The sequence below is a fragment of the Crocodylus siamensis genome, chromosome 3 (genome assembly GCF_052110815.1).
Source record: "Crocodylus siamensis isolate JL-2025a chromosome 3, ASM5211081v1, whole genome shotgun sequence".
In the NCBI taxonomy this organism is placed as follows: Eukaryota; Metazoa; Chordata; order Crocodylia; family Crocodylidae; genus Crocodylus; species Crocodylus siamensis.
The window spans coordinates 8,245,824-8,267,010 of record NC_143397.1 but is presented as its reverse complement, the minus strand read 5'-3'; the positions used below and the strand labels follow the sequence as shown (position 1 = coordinate 8,267,010).

Genomic DNA, 21,187 nt, shown 5'->3' with positions numbered 1-21,187 from the left:
TGCCTCCTTACTTCATTAAAATGCATTAAATAGTTTCCTAATAATTCTGTTTCACCTAAGCATTTCTATAGATATCACAGAGATGTTATGCAATTGATTCATGGACTGCTAATAGGCAAAAAGTTAATTAAAATGCAGCCTACACTTTGAACAGCTCAAGAACAATACAAAAAAAGCAGGCTAGCAGTCCCTTGAACCTGAAAATCAATAATAGTGTAAAAATGCCATCAACTTTTTGCAAAAACAATACGTCATCATGCATAGAATATGGAGCAAAACAAACAACAAAAGTTAAAATGCTGACTTTACCTTCTGCACAATAAGAGCCTTTGATCTTTTTTTAATACCGAATCATCACAATATATTGCATTATACAATAAAAACTGAAGACTTGTCATTTAAAAGTTTAAATCTTCTGTTCAGAAAATTATTGTGGCTCAACAACTGTTCGTAAGCAATACATCAGTAATTCAAATAGGGTTAACAAAACATAAACCCCTGTTAGGAGTATGAAATATCAAAAGTTTCTGATGCTTTTTTTCAAAAAAAGTGGAAGTACCCAAGTCTAGTATAAAATCAAACATATGCTAAACACAGTATTGGTATACTGATGCTCAAATTTTTTGCTACCAAAGAACATGAGGTCTGACAAGTATTGTTTTACCCCTCTCTATCTAAAGGTGTGTGTTAGCATAACGGTGTGCATCTACACACGAATTTTACTGCAGAGTTGACTAATTAGCTGAGCAGTAAAGCGTCACAGTCTATATGTGTTAGGGCTCAGGAAATTAATTAACTCAACCATTGGGTAGTAGGTCAGGACATAGTACCGCCTCATCGTGGAATAATTACGTATGCTCAAAGGCACACGTAGACTGTGACAGGGGATGGCTGGGGCACAAGGGTGTTGTCTGCCAGCCCACTCTTGTGCCCCAGCCTCTCCGCCACCAAGCCCAAGGCTGACCCACCCTGGGTCCTCTGTCAGCCCGAGGCTGCTCCTCCCTGCTTCAAATTGATTTGGTCCCATGCACATGTGTAAACGCTGTGCACAGGAGCAGCTAACTCTTGCACAAACTGTGCCAAACTTTATTGTGGCAGCTGAACTCCTTGTATAGATGCACCCACAGTATTTATGCCTGCACTACAGCTTCCATTAATTGATACCAAATTTTGTACAAGATAGTAAAATTATGCAACAATAATTTCAAGAGGTACTTTTCAAGGTGAGGGAGTGAAGCCAAAAAAAACCAGAAATTTTTAGAGGTGCACCCACAGAGAATTTTTGGACCGATGGCTGATTTTTAATGAGCCATATCAGCTAATACCAATCCAATTCCAATATGCAGCTGGGCAGCATGGCGAGCGGCGTTTGGCTGGTAAGTCTGTTGCAAGGAAAGAGGTGAGGCAGATCAAGGCCGCTGCAGTGAGAGAGGGAGCGGGGCAGAGGCTGGGGCAGGTGCTGCACAGCCAGGGCAGGGGACAGGATGGAGCCACAAGCAGCTTGTCCAGGGTGCACGAGAAGGGGTTAGCAGCTCCTGATGCTGCACACACCCCGGGAGGGCATGTGTCCCCAGAACCATGCGTGGCGAGGGTCAGCTGCCACTGCAGGATGGGGCCAGGGCAGCACCAGTTTCTTCCTGGTATGGGGGCTGAGCTGGGCTGAACTTGGGGCAGGCAGCAGCACTGGGAGAAGATTATGCGTATGTGTGTGGGGGGGAGGGGTGTGAAGCCACCCCAAAATTCACTGTAGTGTGCCCCCCCGTCACAGGTCCGGGGACACATCCCCCACGCTCTCCTGGGGTGCACATAGCAGTGGGAGCCGCCTGTTCCCCACCCCTCCCCCAGACGAGCTGCTCGCAGCTCCATCACCCGCTTAGCCTTACCTCGACAGCACCTGGCCCAGCACCTATCCCTGCCCTAGCCCCACTCCCTCCCTCACTGCAGGAGACCTTGATCTGCTGGCCCCCTCCCACCTCTTCCTTCACAACAGACTTACCAGGTGGACCCAGTTGCTCTCCACACTGTCGGGTTGTGCTCCTGGCCACCACCATGCTGTGCTGCAAATGTGCACATGCAAGGGGCATTTATCTGTGGCATTATCGGCCACATCGGCCAAAAAAACCTGAGCGCTGATACAGCCAATTTTCCTTATATCGATGCCAATCCGATGTATTGGTGCACCTCTAGAAATGTTTCTTTTACTGAACTGTGTAGGATTATAGTAACACATCAGAGTCTAAGCCAGGAACTGACATGCAGGACAACACTATAATGCCAATCATAAGTATTTAAGTCATAAATCAGATTGCTCCAGAAAATATGTATTTAATACAAACAATGAACTTTAAAAATAGTAAGCTACGCTAGTTTTATCTTCCATTATTTCCTCACCTTGAAGAGAAAAATTATGTATTCCTAATTTATGCATTAGGGTTTCAGGTTTAAAATTAAAAGGAATGCACACAAAAATGCAAGCTTATTTGCTGGCTGAATTGGGACTGCTTACCCTACATTGCATGAGGTACAAGGAGCTGCCAATCTACACGTCTCTGTACCTATATGGAATAGGCAGCTGCCCCACACTCTCATCCTCCTGTCTCTCAAATTTTTATCACCTATTTCCCTCCAACAATTGATCTCGCTATTCACCTATCACCAGAACATCTTTGTGGTCTCCCTATTCTCCTACCATTTCTGACATAACATAGCATACTTCCGTGTTGCCGTTTTCCACGTATCTCTGACTTCTTAGTATCTTGGCATTCCTCTGTTCAACATGTAATCACCATACAAGCATAATCTGCTAGAAAGTCGCAACATCCAAAAATCAACTAAACCAAAGCCTGGCACTGTCCAACCACATACAGCACTACCTGAGTGAGGTATGCTAACCACTATTAAATAAGAAAGGAAGGAGTTCAATGATTTTCTTGAGGTTATTTGATGGCCATTCTTGATGCTTGTGTCAAAGGGTGAAATGGTGATGGTAACAATCAAATCTTGTTTTGGTAACGGAAGTGGAAGAGTGCCCAAGGAGAACCATCATGGCCAAGAAGTATATGCATGACAACCACCCTTTGGGTTCCTACTAACCATGTTTTGAACATATTGAGCTGATGAGCTTTTACCTGTTGATTGAAGAGTCTCAGATTATTTGCCAGAAAATATTTCTTTATATGTGGTCCACTGAACAATGTATTTTTCTCTTATTAAATAAGAAATAGCTAGTACTTGGGTACACATCTCCATTTAAAGAAAATCTACACATTTTTGGGGAAGAAACTTGTCCCAAGTACATGATATTGAACTGGAGTATTCAAGTTACCCTGGCTGATACTAAATAATCACTAAAACTCAAGCTTAAAGGTAGTAATGCCTCTACACCTGATACATGATCTAGTCCCTAGTATCAAAAAAGGGAATCAGCTCAACTTACCTATTCTTTAAATGTTTTTTTTCTTACAAAGCAAAGAGCAGAACAAACAGAAAATAGGGAATGTCCAATGAAGGCAAGACTTCCTATTGGTCCCTCAGAACAGGCAGTCACAAAAAACACCATTTGTTACCTTGTTTGTTTGTACTTATCTTGATTCTTTACCCTGCACAAATTTTACAGCATTTTTTCAGATTATTCAGGCCCCCCCACTCAAGGACCCAAGTTTGCAGAAGACACACTGGGAAGAATCATATGAATAGGCAAGAAACTAAAGCACTTTATCTCTTAGACCTTTAAATAAGTGATAAAGCAGTGTGGTGAGCATGCAGTCCAGGCTGGAGGTAACTGCATCAGCAACACAACAGAATATCTTTTGGCAATCCCCTCAAAAGCTAAAGAAATGTCTACATTAATTAAGAAGCCCATACTTAATTATCTTCCAGGAGCATTCAAACTAGAAAGTATGGCAGCAGGTACAAATGTATATGGCCACACTGCAAATGCATGCTTTCAAATACTTCTGAACAGTCATGTCAGTTATTAAAAAAGGAGGAAAATGTGACCATCAGAAAAGGTGGAGTCAAAAAGACAGCCACAAAAATAGCAGTGGATTAAAGGAGGGATTAAATTTAACGAGAGGATAATTTAATTTCAAAACTTCACAATTCAAAGCATAGTGAAAAGCATTAGTTAATAAGGTTTAGTTCATGCTCCTGATGCAAAACAATCTCTCAAAACTGGGTGCTGACAAGCCTTGTCCCCTTACTACTTACTTCCTCCAAATCCTCCTTGTCAGGCTCCTATTATTAAAGAGACTTGTTAGTTAAACAGGTTAAAGGGGAAATTTCAAGTAAAAACCAGAATCATTTTTTTTTTCTTTTGGCATTTTTTTTCTAGAACCCTATTCAGAATATGAAAAGTTAAGTTACTCTAAATAGAAAATCCCAAGGGAGAGCTACAAAAAATTCTGATGAACCAGAAGTCTTTACATGAGAATCAAATAGCACCTTAGGACACAGAAATCACTGTATTGTGTCACTTTATAAAACAAGTTTGGATAAAAACTCAGGAAAACAGAGCAGTTCCGACTCAAGAACCAGCTTGGTTTTTGACGCAATTCTGCATGAAAAACAGTTACAGAAAATGACTGAAATGGATGTCTTCCCTATAACAGCAACCATCCCTCTTGTTATTACAAAAATCTAAATAAGATATGAAGGTGAGTAAAATGTCTTTCAAGTGCTTGTACACAACCCTGTCTTGTCTTACAATCCCCAAGCAGAAGTGCAAGAAAACCTGATGAGAAACACTATAAATGAATGAAAAAGCTGGGCCCAAGTCTGAGCCATACCTAGTATTGTACACTGAACATGCTGCAAGTCATGGGTGATCGTGATCTCTCTAATAAAGAAGATACCTCACAAAAATCAGGTCCATGACAAGTCATTCTCCTTCATTTGCAACCTGAACATTTAGTTACAGAAACTGAAGGAAAAAAAAAAAAAAAATCAACCTTAGTAACCGTTGAAGTTCTCTCTTTAGCTAAACTAAATCCACCCACAATAGTCCTAACCCTTTTTTTTCCCCTCTTTAAAAGATAAAAAAAAAGGGTTTTATTTGCTCCTCTAACACAATCCATCATGACAAATACATTCCCCCATAGCAGGGCAGCAATATTTAAAAACAGCAGGCTGCTGCTTGTAACCAAGCTGTCATTGCAGGCAGTCGATCCCCTCCACAGTGCCCCAGCCCTCCACTTACCCTCACTGCTGGGTGTCACCAATTCCCATTACCAACAGCGACAGGGAGAATCAAATTCGTCAACAAAGGTAAGAAGGAGCGCAAGAGTAGCCTTCAGCACAAAGAAGGGAGTGCTGGAGCAGTAGGTGTCCTGGGCACTGTGGAAGAGATCAGTGGTGCATGGCAGAGGAACTCCTTGCACAACGCAGAGAAGGCAGCCTCACTGCTGGCCGTATCCAAACCCTTTGCAGGCTGTAAGCTGCAGACCCTTGTACTAACAAGAAGCATGAGTTTCATCTTCAGAATAAGAAAGGGGAGTTGAAAAGAGGATGGAGCCGGACTGTTCTCAGTGGTAGCGGATAAGGAGCAATGGGCTCAAGCTGTAGCAAGGGAGGTTTAGGTTAGACATTAGGAAAAACTCTCTCACCAGGAGGATGGTTAAAACACTGGAACAGGTTATCCAGAGAGCCTGTGCACTCTCTATCCTTGGAGGTTTTTAGGACCTGGCTAGACAAAGCCTTGGCTGGGATGATGTAGTTGGGGCTGGTCCTGCTTTGAGCAGGGGGTTGGACTAGATGTGACCTCCTGAGGTCCCTTCCAACCCCCATTTTCTATGATTCTAAGTTTCATTTCATGTTTCTGTTTTAGGCTTGTGAAATCTACTTGGACAAATCTACATCTCAGGGTGGTGGGATTAACTGGGTGGTTCTTTTTTCGGGGTGGTGGGGGAACAGGGAGAGGACATCCTTGGAGAGGGATAAAAATATGGTATGCGTGAATTCACACCCACCATCATCATATGTGATCACGGTGTCTGTAATCTAACAAAGAGATCCTATCGTGATCTCTTCTCCTGAATTATACCTGATAATAGAAAGAATCAGTTTTTGAAGCCTTGACCTCAAATAATTATTAACAATTTTTTTTTTAAATCACACATACACAACAACATTGCTTCAGCAAAAGGACTACACCATTCAGAAGGGCTCAGCTGTTGACTGGAAAAATCTCACTTAGTATACTTGCTACAGCAAGCCTCAAGACAAAGCTAGAAGTTTGACAGCCCCAGGCACCAGTAAGTAACCTAATAGAGCACAGTTGGCCAAACTTCCTAACCTTTTTAGCTGCTAAACAAGCCAAAAACAGAAAATGAACAAACACAGTTTAGCAGCTGCTTCTAAACTGCCTGGGAGCCATATGTGGCTCTTAAGCCACCAGTTGGCCACCCCTGCAATAAAATAATACCCAGGATTTTAGCTAAGGGTGCACTGTCACATCACAATTCAAAATCAGGAATATGTTTGGTTTGGCAGGTTTTTTGTTAAAGCTTTGACCACAATTCATTCATCCCAAACTTTACTCTTTAGTTTTTGTAAAAGCTTGGATCAAGGTTGCCTCCCCTTGAGTTGATTTTAAAAAAAACAATAGATAAGACAAAGCATTAGAAGTTACTGGGTTCCAAAAAAGTTTTTAATAGCATCTGAAATCACCAGCCCACGATTGTCCTAGCCACCCAGGAATGAGACCTCAACATAACATGCACCACACATTTCTTTGTCACCAGGAGGAATAAAAGTTACAGGTCTTGACAGAGAAGTATATTTGCAACCAGTGGACGAAAGAATTACCTTATTTCCTACAGAACGCCTGTTGGTGAGAGAAACACTGGCCATCATTACAGCAAACATGACCTTTTTATACTTGTGTTTTAAAGACTTAACTGAGCCTCTTGCTATCTAGTCACATGATAATCAGCTGCCCCTTCAATCCAACAAAAGGTTTGAATGCCTGTCTCTTCCTTCAGTGCCTTTTTCGCTGTTCCTGGGATGTCTGGTTCCACGAGAGTGTCTTTGTGGGGCTGTTTTTGTTGTGCAGATCAAACAGGATTCCAACATATGGGAACTTTTTACCATCTTTAAGTTTCCCTGAGCCTGATGAAGGGAGTGAACCCACAAACTTGCAGAAAAAGATAATGTTTTTTGCAATTTCTCAGGTGGTCTAATAAAAGGTATCATCTCTGAACCAAGAGTTCAATATTTTTGCATTTTTTCACTCTTCCTAATATACATGTGGATAGCATAGAACAGTACATTAAACTCCAACGTTAGAAATTCAAATTTAGCCTCTGTACTGGGCTCTCTCTGCCTACCATATAAGAGAGATTTCTGGTCTCCGGGTATTCAACTAGAGCCACTAACATAGCACAAGCACAAGCACTGCTGTTATGAGTTTGAATGAATTGTGGCTGAAGTTAGTTTCTGAAGCAGTCTTCACCTCTAGAGATCCAAAAATCAAATCTAGGTCAGATCACTCAAGAAAACAAGTAGAGCATTCACTGCCCTGATGTGTGTCCATTCCACAAATACTCTGAACAGTTCAGCCTCTTGGGCTGTTAAGGAAACTAGGCCTTGAACGGTATAGATATTGCAGCTCAAAATTAAAGTTCAATGGAAACGATGACAAGAAAGCTGGAATAATTTCTGCCTGTAGTTAGCAGCTCTAGTTAGCCATCATCCCCTTGCCTTCCCAAGCATTCAAACTTATATTGAAAACCCTGTCATGCAGCTATCCGGGGGGGGAAACACTGCAATGTTATTTATCTTCATTGTTTATAGCTTGACCTCCAAGGAACCAGCCATTTTTAAAAAGTCATAAATTGCAAGTGGCCTCAGGCTTCTGATGCCCTCTATTCTGAACCCTTTTCCAAGGGAATATTAGAAACATAACCTGACAATGGATACAAGTTCATATGCTTAAGGCAGCTGATTTACTTGACATCCTTTTGAAACTCTAGACCCCAATATAACCTAACCTGAGTAACAAGAATTTGATAAGTCACAGTCAGCAACCTTTTGAAGTTAATTCTCAGAAGCTGCAATGACACTATCCAACTCAGTAAACTGTAGTTTCTAAGTTTTCCTAGCCCATTCATAACAGTTGCCAAAGTAGATGGTTGCCTATGAAAGTTCATGCCTCTCTGAACCAGCTAGTCGCTAGGGGCATTTTGACATGTGCTCTGGGATATGGCGCCAGGCGCTTTAATTAGTGAGCTGCACTAATTAAAAGTGCCTATGTCATGTGTATCAGCATCTCCACACTAAAAAGATGGCGGCAGGGCATTTTGAACTAATGCTCAAACGTGTTTTATTTCAAAGCACCCCACCACCATCTTTTCAGCGCAGAAACAATGATACAAATGATGCAGAAGGCTGCCGGAGTCTCACTTCCTGTGCTCCAGCAGACTCGATTGCATCTGCTTCAACACGCTGGATTTCCAGCACACTGGAGTAGGCTCCCTGCACGTCTAAAGGAGCCCTAAGGTGCCACAGGCCCTTATTGCTAGCTCTTATTGCTAGGGAGAGCTGGCAGGGAGAGGTCAGAGAAGACGCATATCAAGAGGAAGGTGTGGGGATGGAGGGTGGTCAGAGCCCCTTTCTAGGGTTTGGCACTTGCATGCATGTGCAAGCAAAAGACCAGAGAATAAAACTACTAGTCTTTGCACTTTGCACAAAGGATCCATAAGCACAAACAGTATCTACCAACTTTGTCTCTGGATCTCCCTATTTTGTATTGGGTAGCACAGTCCCTTTCAGTCTTAGCGCAGTTCATTATCCTCTGAAGATCCAAACTAGGTTTGTTTGGATTTCATTACTTCCCAGGGGTGAAAGCTTCCCAGTCTTAAGCCTTTGTTAGCATTTACAAATGTGCTACTCCTAGCTCAGCAGGTTTTCCCCCAAAGACATTTCTAAGCCATGTCATGTCATGTATCATGACAATGCCCAGAGACCACCGAGAGATATATAGCTCTCTTTCCTCCTCCAAAATTATTATTAAAGCAGCTACTCCATCATTTTGACCATGTTAAACTGTGTCCTTCCCACCACGCACTCAAAACTTTCGAGAGCTGTTCTTTGAATGGACTTTTATGGTAAAGATTTTATTTCTACTATTTTGAAACTGTTATATTAAAATTTTCAGCAGAAACTGGACATGTGTTCATGCCACAGAGGTACATGAAAGCCTGTGTACCCCAATGGTATTTACTTAACTCCTGGCAAGGTATAGTCGCATATTAATTTCTCTTTATCCTTTGAACCAGAAGATAAAGCAGAAGTCGTAAGTCTACGTTTTAAAAAGCAGATTGTTTCTTTCTTTTATCTGCTCAGATTCTAAAAAGCAAGAGGAGCAATGCATCAGCAATTACTGATGTACACAATTCAAGAGGTCTACAGTCATATGTTCCTGTAAAACTGACATGTCTCTCCAGGAATACATAAAGGGCTTAAAATAACTAAGGGGAAAAGGGAACGAACGCACTGCTAAATAAGAAACAGGCTCTCTAGGTGAAAAATGAAGATAGATCACCATTTCCCTGGAGAACTGAAAATTTTCATTTAAGTGATTAGGGAAAAGGTAATGGTAGGATCTAGGCAATTTTATTCAGTTGGTAGGAGTGGTGATGGGTGTGGAGGGAGAAGTGAAGTGGAGGAATCAACTAAGAAATTAGCAGTGCAGCCTTCATTTAAAAGCCATAAATTAACCAACTGCTCATAAGATAAAGTACTTAATTATAATATCCTGATGTCATTAACGTTGGAGAGCACTAGACTGATCCAGTCCCTGCATGTAAATGACTCGGAAAGGGAATGAAGTTAACTTTGTCAACAACCCCAGGGGCTGCATCTTCACAGCTTTCAGCCTTACTGACAGTTTCTAAAACTGCTTTTAAACATTTCATGGTCTCACGGCAATGTGGCACTCCACTGCTAAATGGAACATGTGCCATGGTTCCCTCAACTTGAGAAAGCTATGTAGGAAACCATTTTTTTTTTTACCCCAGCAACACAATGTGGGTTTTGATATTATTCAAAACTAATGCCAAGCATGACTGAATTCTCTACACAAATCAATGGGAAAAGGTCAGAAAATCATCAGGGAATAAAAGACTTGCCTCCAAACAGAAAACATCTGCTTAAAACTTCATATACTTTTAAAGCTATTCATTCATTTGGAGGATTTCATTTTGGACTGTATAGTCAAACATCACTCAGCATCATGACACCATCTGATCCATCTCCATCCAGTATTTAATCAGAAAGCAAAATCCAGAAGTCATTCAACAACGAAAGCTTCAAGAGGTACAGAGCCCATCCAAACAACATCTGTGTTTAACCAACACCATCAAACTTTCTTTTCTACATCCAAATTCACTTTTATATATGACAACAAAAACTGCTCATCAATGGCTAAATTAACAATAACTGCTCATCAATTGAAAGTTATAAAAAAATTCCAATGGTACTTAAATTCAAGCAGTTGCTAAATAAAGCATGCCAAATCAAAGATAAATCCATTTCCCTTAGCCTCAGGTAAGTGAGGAACTCCATCATGGGACTCTAGTGAATTTATCCAGAGCACCTTCTGGGTGCATCTACGGGTGCAATTAATGTTTGAATCTGCGCCCGAGAGCAATAAACTCCAGAATGTATCGTTGTTTGAACATGTGCCCAGGACTGCAGCACATTGAGCTGGGGTGCAACAGCCCCAGCTGGCAGGGGGCCCAGGGGGTCAGACTGCAAGCCAAGGGCTGCTCCCCTTGGCTCAAGTGCTTTGGAGGGGATGGCTAGGGAATGAGAGTGCTTCAACACAGGGCTAACCATCAGACAGTGCCTGCACTGAAGCACCCTCATGCTTCAGCTGCGGCACTTTTTTACTCTGCAGCAGGGCAGTACTTGTATTTTCAATACAAGTCTAATACAGGCACATGTGTAGACACCGAGATGTTTATTCTGCAGCTAATTAGTCAACTGCACAGTAAACATCTGGTCTAGATGTACCCTCTGTGAATTAAAGAGCCTCAATATAGGAGCATGCAGCCAATCCACATCTACAACTGCCAAACCTGAACCCGGGTAGACAAAAATAGAAGACAGAGAGGAAAGGAAGCCATATTATTCCAGAAGTTCAAATAAATAACTTCCTTTGTGGAAAAATAAAATGTCACCACATCCACTGAAGTTACAAAGCTACACCAAATACTAGAAACTTGGATTGCATACAAAGAAACACAAACTGCATGACTACAGTATAGCGACTGGAAAATGGGAAAAGAATGGGGATGAAATGAGATCTTTAAGTACTAGGAGGTACACAAAAAAAAAGACGATGAACTTAATACACTGTAGAAGATTGAGCAGGAATAACCCAAATAACCCAATGACCCCAAATAAGTTGGTTATAAGGCCCTAGTTCTATAAGACTTAGGTGCCATAATAGTGCCTAAGCTCAATTAATGGGAAAAGCCACGCTGAGCTAGGTCCTTAGGCTCCTTATATAGTTCATGGGGAAAGCTAGGCAAAATACAATCCACAAAAACCATGCTGAGCAGAGATAAGCCAACCAACAGGAAAATCTGAGGATGGGGGCATGCATTAACTGTCTCTCCTTTCAGAACTGAAGTGCCTTAGCTACTGAAAAGCACCTCTGTTCACTAGGAATTCATAGCCCAGAACTCACTGCCATAAGTGCCTAAGCACTTTCTTTCAGAAACAGTGCAGTCATTGCTTTCTTTCACATGACAGCCAGGCAGCAGAGGTTAGGATAATACCACCTTGTTACTATGCAATGTGTCAATGGATACTCACACATGTATAGAACCACTGACTCAATTCTTTCCTTTGCTTAATAGGATTTAATTCTCTCTAGCATCAGGTGACAGGGTATTTTTTGGCGGGCTCTCAACCCCTTTTATTGAAAAATTTCCATTTTAAATGCCACACTGGGCCATCAAAAAGATGCACATGTTAATGTGAATGCAGGCAAGCAGCTAGGGCACTTCCCTAGGGATGTAGACTTGACTCCCCATCTCTGCACCAAAAACTGTTTATGCATTTTAAAATTACACATCCGTTGCATTAAGTACATAAATACTCCTTTGTGTGTGGTTTCCATTTAGTACCCATATGCCTCAAGGGCTTAGGGACTTGCCCTAAGGGGAGCAGGAAGTGGGGCGATATGATTGGCACAAAGCTTGAAAATGGACTTATATTAGCAGATCTGGGGATAAAGTGCTAAATCAGGTTCAAAAAAATATTACTTATGCCTGAGTTTGTTTTCTGAATTCACTACCACTGTAAGTGATCCTTTGCTATGTGAAAGCAATTTACCATATACAATCAGAAAATTAAGCTCTCACATACTTCATTTCTTCCAGCGCTAACTCTAAATGTCACAGACTGTTTGTTACCCTTAGCTCTTGGTGGCGGAGGGAAAACCGAACAATCAGATGAGGAACTTGTTCAGTACCATCAATGTTACATGGTATTCTAACAAAATTCATATTCAGATAATCAGTTTAGGCATTAGTTGTATCGTTTTTGTTTCTATGCCTGACAGATAGGCATTAATCTGTACCTCAGGCTTTATACAAATCAAAGTACCCTCTTAGTGCTCTTGAAATTCAGCCTTGCTCAGGTTATAGTATCCTACTGGTTATAAGTGAGCAGATTATAATGAGTTCTATTAGAAACTCAAGGTGAGCTAGCCTTATAAAAGATACAGAGCTTAAATGAAAGTTAGTTTATTGCCATGATAAATCTCAAGATGAGGAAATGGACATATTTATGGTACTGGAATTTTCCTATCTCCCTGTTCACTTAGGTTTGCACAAAGACAAGGAAGGTTGCCTTGAAAAACTAGGAGACTTAAACTTAGTGCGAAGAGTCTATTGGATCAGATGTTTCAACTGCTAAATGAGTATGACTTTGACTAAGCAATGCACTAGGATTTAAAAAAGGCTTTCCCTCCCTCCCTCTATTATCTTCTGGTAACAAAACTTCGCATTTGCACAATTACAACAAAAATATCATCAAGTTTTCAAAGGAGAAACACTAGTAGCTCTTGTCTCTTCTAAGTTATTTCCATTTAAAAAAAATCATCTTCATTAGTATCCTACAACTAACAGACGTTGATTAGAGGACTAAGCTTGATAATCCTGACTTTTTAGAAAATGATCACTGAAGAATATTATAGAAAGCTCTACCTTTGAGTTCTTCAATAAAAGTTAGTCATTAAGATGGCTGTTACTGGAACTCAGCAGTAACATTCAGGCCTCAGCCGAGCCCTTTCAGGTCATGTTGCTACCCTCATTGCTTATAATGGATCTGGGCCACATCATCCTGAACAGTAGTCATTTTTACACTTCAATCTGTAATTTAAAGAGACACACTGCACTGTGTCACAAATCCCTTGTAGCTAACCATAATTTTTAAAAAGTCTCAATTCAGTGAACATATGGGCTGGGACACTCCAATTTAGTGCTCTGAAATACCTACCACTATAAGGAAAACAACTGCAAAATCAAAAACTGGTGCGCAAAGCAGGTCTTCTACATTACTCAGGTGCTGTCATTAAAGTGGGCTTGCATATTAAAAATGCAAGCACCTTTTGAGACCTAACTGCAGCACTCCCGTTACCTTAGCCAGTCGGCTCATCTGATCTTCAGAGACTGTGCTGCTGGTTCTGCCAGGAGTTTTGGTAGGCTCTGAGCCATCAGCTTCTACATTGGGCCAGACCTTCAGATCATGCATTCCTTGACGAAACATACTGCAGGAAAGATGCAGGGTCATATCAATAAATTGAAAATATGGAAGCTGTCAGTAACCAACAATAGCTGCCGCTGTAAGAAAAAGAACAAGTTCCTACTGCAGTGCAGTGCAGATATAACCCTACCGAGTCAAATACTGGCATTTATGAGCAAAATGGCCCCTGCACCTGCCCTATTAAGGTTTCAGACTTTCAAAAAGTAAGAAGTATGCCTTCACAGAGGACCTGTGCATCCTAGCAGTGGATTACTGCAAATACCAAGTACCGATGAGCTGTTTTGTTGTAGACAGGAGAAATCACACCTGTGCAAGCTCTACTTGCTTCTGTTACAGCATCTGAATGCTGGTGAGTTTTGCAGTCATTTACAACTACTGCAAAACCCCCTACTACATGGGTACTGAACCAAGCCCATAGCACTGTGTCATCTGGCCCACAGGGCTCTCCATGGGTCCAGACATTTGGGCAATGGGGGAGCAGTGGCACTGTTCCCCTGCTGCCAATTTCCAGACCCGTGGGGAGCTCCAGGCTCTGCTCAGTGGATGGGGTGCCCAAGCCCAGCATGCAGGGCCAGGTGGTGGCAGGGGCAGCACGAGGGTTCTGGGACCCAATCCCAGTGCACAGAGGGCAGGAGGAGGCAGTGCCGGGCCTCAGGCACCCAATCCTCGCACATGGGAAAGAGAGGTGCCAGGCTCACAGGCCTGATATGATCCACAGACTGGTTCTATACCACTCATCTGGCCCACAGAGCCAGAAGTTGAGCACATGCTGGTTTAAACATGTATCGTGCAAGGAAGAAAAATATACCCATATTTTCCAAAGAGAGAGACTGTTGTTCCTCCTACAGGAACTGCTTTACCAGGCCCATACACATCCCAGATGGTCAGAGCTACTTGTGCATTGCGGGGCAAGTCAGGATACTTCACTGGCAATTTCAGCCATTCGTTCCAGCTAAGGAGAGAAAACACACAATAAGAGTTGCAAGCTTAATGATTTAAAGTTGCTCTGTTTTGTATGCCAGCTATGTTCTTTCCCTTGAAGATTAAAGGAATAACTGAATAAGCTCACTTGGATCCTAACGGCATGAACACTTATACCAGTTTAGTTACAAGTGAATTTAAATGCAAGCATCAGCACTGGCAAGACCAGAGCATAAGTGAGTGCAAACTAACTTTGCAACTGATTCTCAGAATTCAGACACCTTTGCAAAACTGCCATGTAAATGTGTTAGGCCAATTCTTCCACCCTCCAAAAAGGGGCACTCAGTGAGCATGTTTCTGGCCAGACTTAAGTAGAAAACAGGTTATACTCAGGCAGGAAAAAATATAACAGTGCAATTACATGAAGGTCACTACTACTACAATGAAAATGTTTAAAATAATCCAATATCTTTAAAAACACCCCCTCCCCAATACTTACAATACAGAGTTGTACACTGCTCAAAGCCTCTCTCTTAAGAATAAATTTGAAGTAGAAATGCAAGTGAGGGGTTTTGCCTTTTTCTTATACAGTGCCAACTGCTTGCCATGGAGGAGTTTTCACTACACACATGTGATTTGCAAATGATATATTTATGACACTCTTTGTACTACAGTGGCTTAGACTTCATGGCAAGTCAGACACACGTACTACTTACTAAACCAAAACACTAATATCACTGTCCACCTTCCCCTCTTAAGGATTTTAAGACCATATGGGACCAATCTCATACAATTTAGCCAAGCTCTCTCACATTTTCTGTTCCTTGATTTTTTAACTGTTTTCCTGTTCTCTCTTTACACCTCCCTACCTGTTGTGAAGGCATAAAGTTCCATGTTACTCTTAGACGATACTAAAGACACTTAAAACACAAGCATCTGCATGTTAAATTCATGCTAAGTTCCCTCTGTCTCAAAATTATGCCACTTTAAGCAAGGGTTAACTCTGGACCATGCTACCTAGCTTGTGTTAAGGCAACTTCAGGTCTGCTCCAAAGAGATGAAATAAGCAATTTGCAGTCCTCCAGCATCCTAGCATTTACCACTGCCTACCCCCCACCACCACCCCCACCCACCCCCAAGCAGGGATAGAGCCCAGGTGTCCTGATTCCTAGTCACACCCCCGCTCACCAGCCCTCTAGTGGCATCTCATTGCTGTGCAAGAATAATGAAATGGCATTAACTGTTCACATACAACTTCTTGGAGCACATCCTCACTTTATCACCACTTAATATTACACAGATTTAGCATAGTCTATGCGTAACATGTAACTTCACACACACAGTCTATAATCTCGCTGAAGCAATGACTCTCTCAGTACTTATTAGGATGGAGCCCTACCTGGGACTCTTAGTCACTAGCATATAATGATATTAAAAGTATAATCAGAAACCTGAAGCAAATACTCCAAAATAAGAGGTTAAAGTCCCCCTTCTCTAATTTGTAAAAGGAACAAAGCACACTCCCTTTAAGTACATAGCCCCCACACTGAAAAAGGCCATGAATTCATCCAATCGCCACGTAAACAGTGCTCACTGAGTAGACCGCACTGCCAATTTCTGGGGTACTAATTTGAAACTAACTCGTTCTTGTCATTTTCAAGGGTTCCAAGAGCAACCCTTTGATATCGGTCTACCCCTTCATTGTTTCATTGCAAAAAGGAGAATAGTCATTTACAAAGCAGAGAACTACAGTTAGTACAAACCTAGCCAGACCAGATCCCATTATGCTATTAAGCATATTGTGCACTTCTCTGTATGCATATTACTGAAATACACTGGAATTTGGGTGAAAAAAACATATATAAAGTTATGTCCTAATTCTTGAGAAGTAAAATAAATACAATGCAGCTACTTACTTCCATCTAGTGCTGAAAGCTTTGTAGGAAGTCCTAACTGGAAGAGCAAGGGGTTTCCCTTCTGCAAAAACTTGGCAAGTTACATACAAGTCTGAGCAGGTCTCCTGGTATAATCCTGAGAACTTCAGCATCGGATCTTCCAAAAGAGCTTTGTAACTCTTCTGTTCTCTTTTCCCTTCCAGACTTCCTCTAGAAAAAAAGTAATAAAAACAGAATTCAGTTACTCAGTTTTTAGGTTAATAAAATATATCATATTAAGTTACAACACCAGTTTGATAACCACACTTACAATGCCATTCCATTTTTCAGGAGTGTTTATAAATCTACAACCATGGCTACTAAACAAGTGTCAGAGTATGGGTAGGTCTACAATCTGCTATCATTTTCAACACAATTTGCACTACAAATGAGAGGTGCTTAAAACAGTCTTTCCAAAAAATAAAAACAAAATCAAGATGTCTAGCAAAACCTAGCAGCACATCTGTTGCCCAGTAAGGAAAAGCAATACTTTATACTCTCTCTCTCAACAGTGGAACTTAGTTCAGAGGAGGATACACACTCCCTATTCTCACCTTGAATCCTCTTGTCAGTCTAGGTCCAGATAATACTCAGGACACAACTGACCTGTCATTGCTTGCAGAAACTTTTCAAATCAACCTGAAGGCTAATTAATGTCCCAAAACTACAGGGATAGAGTGATATTTGTAGATGTAATGGTCCAGGAATTGCTTGAGAAGCAAGGATTTCTTAGGATGATATCTTTTATTGGACCAACGGCATATAACTTGTTCAGTAAAGGATCCCCTTAAGGGATCGTTCAAAGATCCCCATTTGCTGCTCACATAATTCCCATCATGACTACATCACTCTAACCTTGAGACAAGAATCTCTTGGGGTGATAAGTTTTATTAGACCAACTGCATAGCTAAAAAAAATTCCAGAGAAAGTTTCTCTCCACCCTTTTCCAACTGTTGTTACCGTGCTGCACTGCCTTTTACTCCTCACACCTGACGGAGAATGTCTCGCATTCAAAAGCTTGTCTAACTCTATCCCAACTATGCAGTTAGTACAATAAAGGAGATCACCCAAAGAAAGCCTCGCCTCAAGGGTCTGCAGACCACATGGGCCCAAGGGGGCCCCTGGTCATTTTGGTAATTTCACAGTTATATTTTTACTGGAAACAGAAAGAGAGAGAGAAAAATCACTGGATCCTGTTATTCAGAAAGACCCAAACACACCCTGCAATTGCTGTTATTCAGAAAGACCAGGAGGACAGACCCTGCAAACACGTAAATGTGTGGGCATAGCTCTGCTTTCAGCAGACGAACAAAAAAACTGCCATTTACTGGGGCAGACCATCTCTCCCTGTCGTCTGAGCCACAGAGGCAGTGGCCAGGAGGACCCCAGTGGCTGCAGGGCCACTTTCCTGTCCCTTGTGCGGTCACATCTCTGGGCAGTTTCACAGTGCAGTGTCCACGGGCTCCTACGCTGACGCGCTCTTCTCAGGGTCTCTTCTTGAAGCATTCGTAATCAACCGCTGACCCTCGCTCCTGTCCCAGCCATTGCTTTATGCCACTCTTCGGGCATCTGTTTTCTAACAGAAACGAGCTCTTGGGTCTCTCCTTGCGGGCGAGCCTCTCCAGGCTGCTCATCCGCCCCGTTGCCTTTCTCCTCCACCCTCTCCGAGGCGCAGGGACGAGACCATGCGCTGGGCAGCTGCTGATTCGGGGGCACAGGTGAGCCCCCCAAAGGTGCGGGAGGGGGAGGGGGCCTGGTCGAGGCAAGCGATGGAGTGAGGGACCTGCCCTGAGAGTGGGCGCTGGAGCGGCAGGGAAGGAGATGCCCAGCAGGGGGGTGCCAGCCCAGCCCGGCCCAGCTCAGCCCAATCCACCCCAGGTCAGGTCACCACAGCCCAGCTCAATCCACTCCAGTTCACCCCAGTTCACGTCACCCCAATCCATCCCAGCCCCTCCCCACAGGCACACGCGGGGTGGGGCAAGGTGGGGGGCGCTGCCTAGCAACCCCCACCCCGCCCCCACTCACATCTTGAGCTGCACGTTGATGTCCAGGTCGCAGCTGTAAACATAACAGAACTTCTCGGGCTCCGCCATGACGGCGCTAGACACGCCCCCTCCGGCCGCGGCACCGCCTCCGCCAATCCCAGCGCCCTCCCTCTCAGCGCATGCGACGCCGCCATGGTGCTGAAGCCCCGGAAGGCGCTTTCCCGTTTCCAAGATGGAAGGCAGCAGCCACTGTAGTACAGGCAAGATGGCGGCCTCCACCTGTACGGCTCAAAGATGGCGGCGCCCACTGAGATGCCTGTCAAGATGGCCGCCCCCAGGTTGTTGAAGCCAGGATGGCTGCGCTGGTTGAGACGCTTCCAGCTACGTGAACACCTGCTGCAGCCCTGACACTGCGCACGCGCAGAGCGCTGCCTGCATCCAAGGGGGCAAACATTTATATAATATTATATGTAACATAATATAATGCCGTATATAATATTAGAGGTTTTATTTACATATATATATATAAAGTAGGTTAATATAATATTATATAATATACATAATAGGTTAAAAATATATATATAAAATACAATAGGTTTATAGATATAAAACCTATTGTATTATATATAATGTTATTAACCTATTATATATATTATATATTATACATATATTATAACCTATTATATATACATATAGCCTTTATATTATATCAATTATTAACCTATTATTTTAATATATAATATATATATTAAAATATATATATAAAAATAGGCTAATAATATATAATATAATAGGCTATATGTATATATAATAGGTTATAATATATGTATAATATTATATATATATATATATCCTATTAAAAAACCCACAACAAATGAGGCGAGCGTAATCCCAAGACTTTGTTTCCTTAGAATGAAATGTGCATCTCTCAGATCCGTAAAAAAAAAGTATTTCTCCAAAAAACAAAAGCTAACTTTCTTGAGCAGCACCTCCTGGAAGTTATTTCTATGCCTGCATTGATGGTCACCTGAGTTAAAATTTCCACACCTGAATTTGTGTTGGTCGCTAGTGTTAAAAACAGTGTGCAGGGCTGCAGGCTAGGAGCTACGTTGCCACAAGCAGCGAACAGAGTGCAGAATCACCAAAAAAAGGGATGGCTGGATAAGTACAACTATTAATGAGCATTAAAACAGGAGAGAGGATCATCGATACTCGTGGGACGAAGAGTTTAGAGGGAATCAGGTATATCGGTGGTTCCCAATCTCGGGTACAGGTACCACCAGTGGGACTCAGACAACCCGTCAGTGGTCTGCATTAACCAATTGATTTTCATTACCTGATATGACCCAAATTTGCCGGTGGCACTTCAGATTGAACTGAAAAAAATCGCTTGTGGCATTTAAGGTTGTTTCATTTGTAATTGGTGGTGGTGCGCAATCTGTCAGAGTTTGGGAACTGCTGAGATATATGATCATTGATTCCCTCGCTGCTGCCTGAATAGAAATACCACTGCCACTGCCAGGCATTTGGTTTTAAACTTTGGGTGGAGCAGAAATCAAAGCCGGGTACAACTGCACCACTGCACCCCCACCCTGCACTCCCGACCCACCCCTGCTAGCAGGAGGCACCTGCCTGTCTTGCGAGACAATAGACTTGCACAGAGTGAGGTATCAGCATGTTGAACACTGGAGAGTGTGGCCGTAGAGCCCAAGTCTTGAGTGACAGTCCCTTCCACACATATCACACATGAAGTTCCTGTCTAACCGTCCCAAAAATGTGGTTTTGTAGTTGTTAGGGACAGGAAGGGACCTTGCAGAGCATCGGGCTGGTGGCTCATGTTCATTTTGTTGTCTAGCACAACACCAAGGTCTCGTTGTGGTGCAAGATTCTTCCTGAGGTTTCTTCTCTCCTGTGCACGTCGGGCTTGTCTTTCCTCAAAAGCCGTCATTCCCCGCTGAACAGACAGTTGCCCTTTGATCCTCTGCAATCTTCTCTTGGTCTTTTGGCTCTAGGGCTTTATGGCTGTACTTTCAGAGCTGCTTCTTCCCACCTGAGAGGCAGTGCAGCATAAGGGCGCTGACCATAACCTGGGCTGGCGTGAGCAACCTGGTTCTGACCACTGAAAGTTGGGGGGTTTATGGGGCACCGGGTGGCATCGTGCCACATCCTCTTGGAAAATGCAGCGGTATCAGCAGCAAGGTTTGCCTTCTGTGGCATCCATGCAAAGGTTTGGCATCAGACAGCTCTTGTAGCAGCAGCCGGAAAACACGTAGCTCCTTCTTCATTTCACTGATGCTAACGGCATTCTTAATATTGACAGCTGCTCTTTCCGCCGCCTGCTAATGCAACCAGCTCACTGCCCTGGACAGGACTCTGCCTAGCACTGGGCTAAGATAAATCTACCAAATTATGATAAGAGCCCAGTTTCAGGGAGTCCTTGAGGATATCGAAACACCGACCGGAAAAATTGGCACAGTCATGGGAAATCTACGATATTTTGTTATCACCATTTATGGTCATTATTATTTGTGCTGTAATAGTGACTACGCAATCAGGGCTCTAAGTAGAGGG

The 21,187-nt window shown here is 42.6% G+C and overlaps 1 protein-coding gene across 2 annotated transcripts in view; it reads right to left on the bottom strand.

Annotated features, from left to right (window-relative positions):
• The window catches only part of PIK3C3 (phosphatidylinositol 3-kinase catalytic subunit type 3), a 139,931-nt gene extending 121,123 nt beyond the window's left edge, over window positions 1-18,808 (bottom strand). Inside the window, exons 1-5 of one of the 2 annotated variants that reach the window (XM_090037664.1) lie at window positions 18,657-18,808; window positions 16,614-16,802; window positions 14,585-14,728; window positions 13,651-13,780; window positions 4,210-4,236 (exon numbers count right to left, since the gene is read on the bottom strand). In XM_090037664.1, coding sequence (XP_089893790.1) covers window positions 4,210-4,236; window positions 13,651-13,780; window positions 14,585-14,728; window positions 16,614-16,802; window positions 18,657-18,724 — 558 coding nt within the window. In that variant the 5' untranslated portion in view covers window positions 18,725-18,808. The remainder of the gene's footprint in view (window positions 1-4,209; window positions 4,237-13,650; window positions 13,781-14,584; window positions 14,729-16,613; window positions 16,803-18,656) is intronic. The other variant, XM_090037665.1, reaches the window with a different exon arrangement.
• Window positions 18,809-21,187: the final 2,379 nt, after the last annotated feature.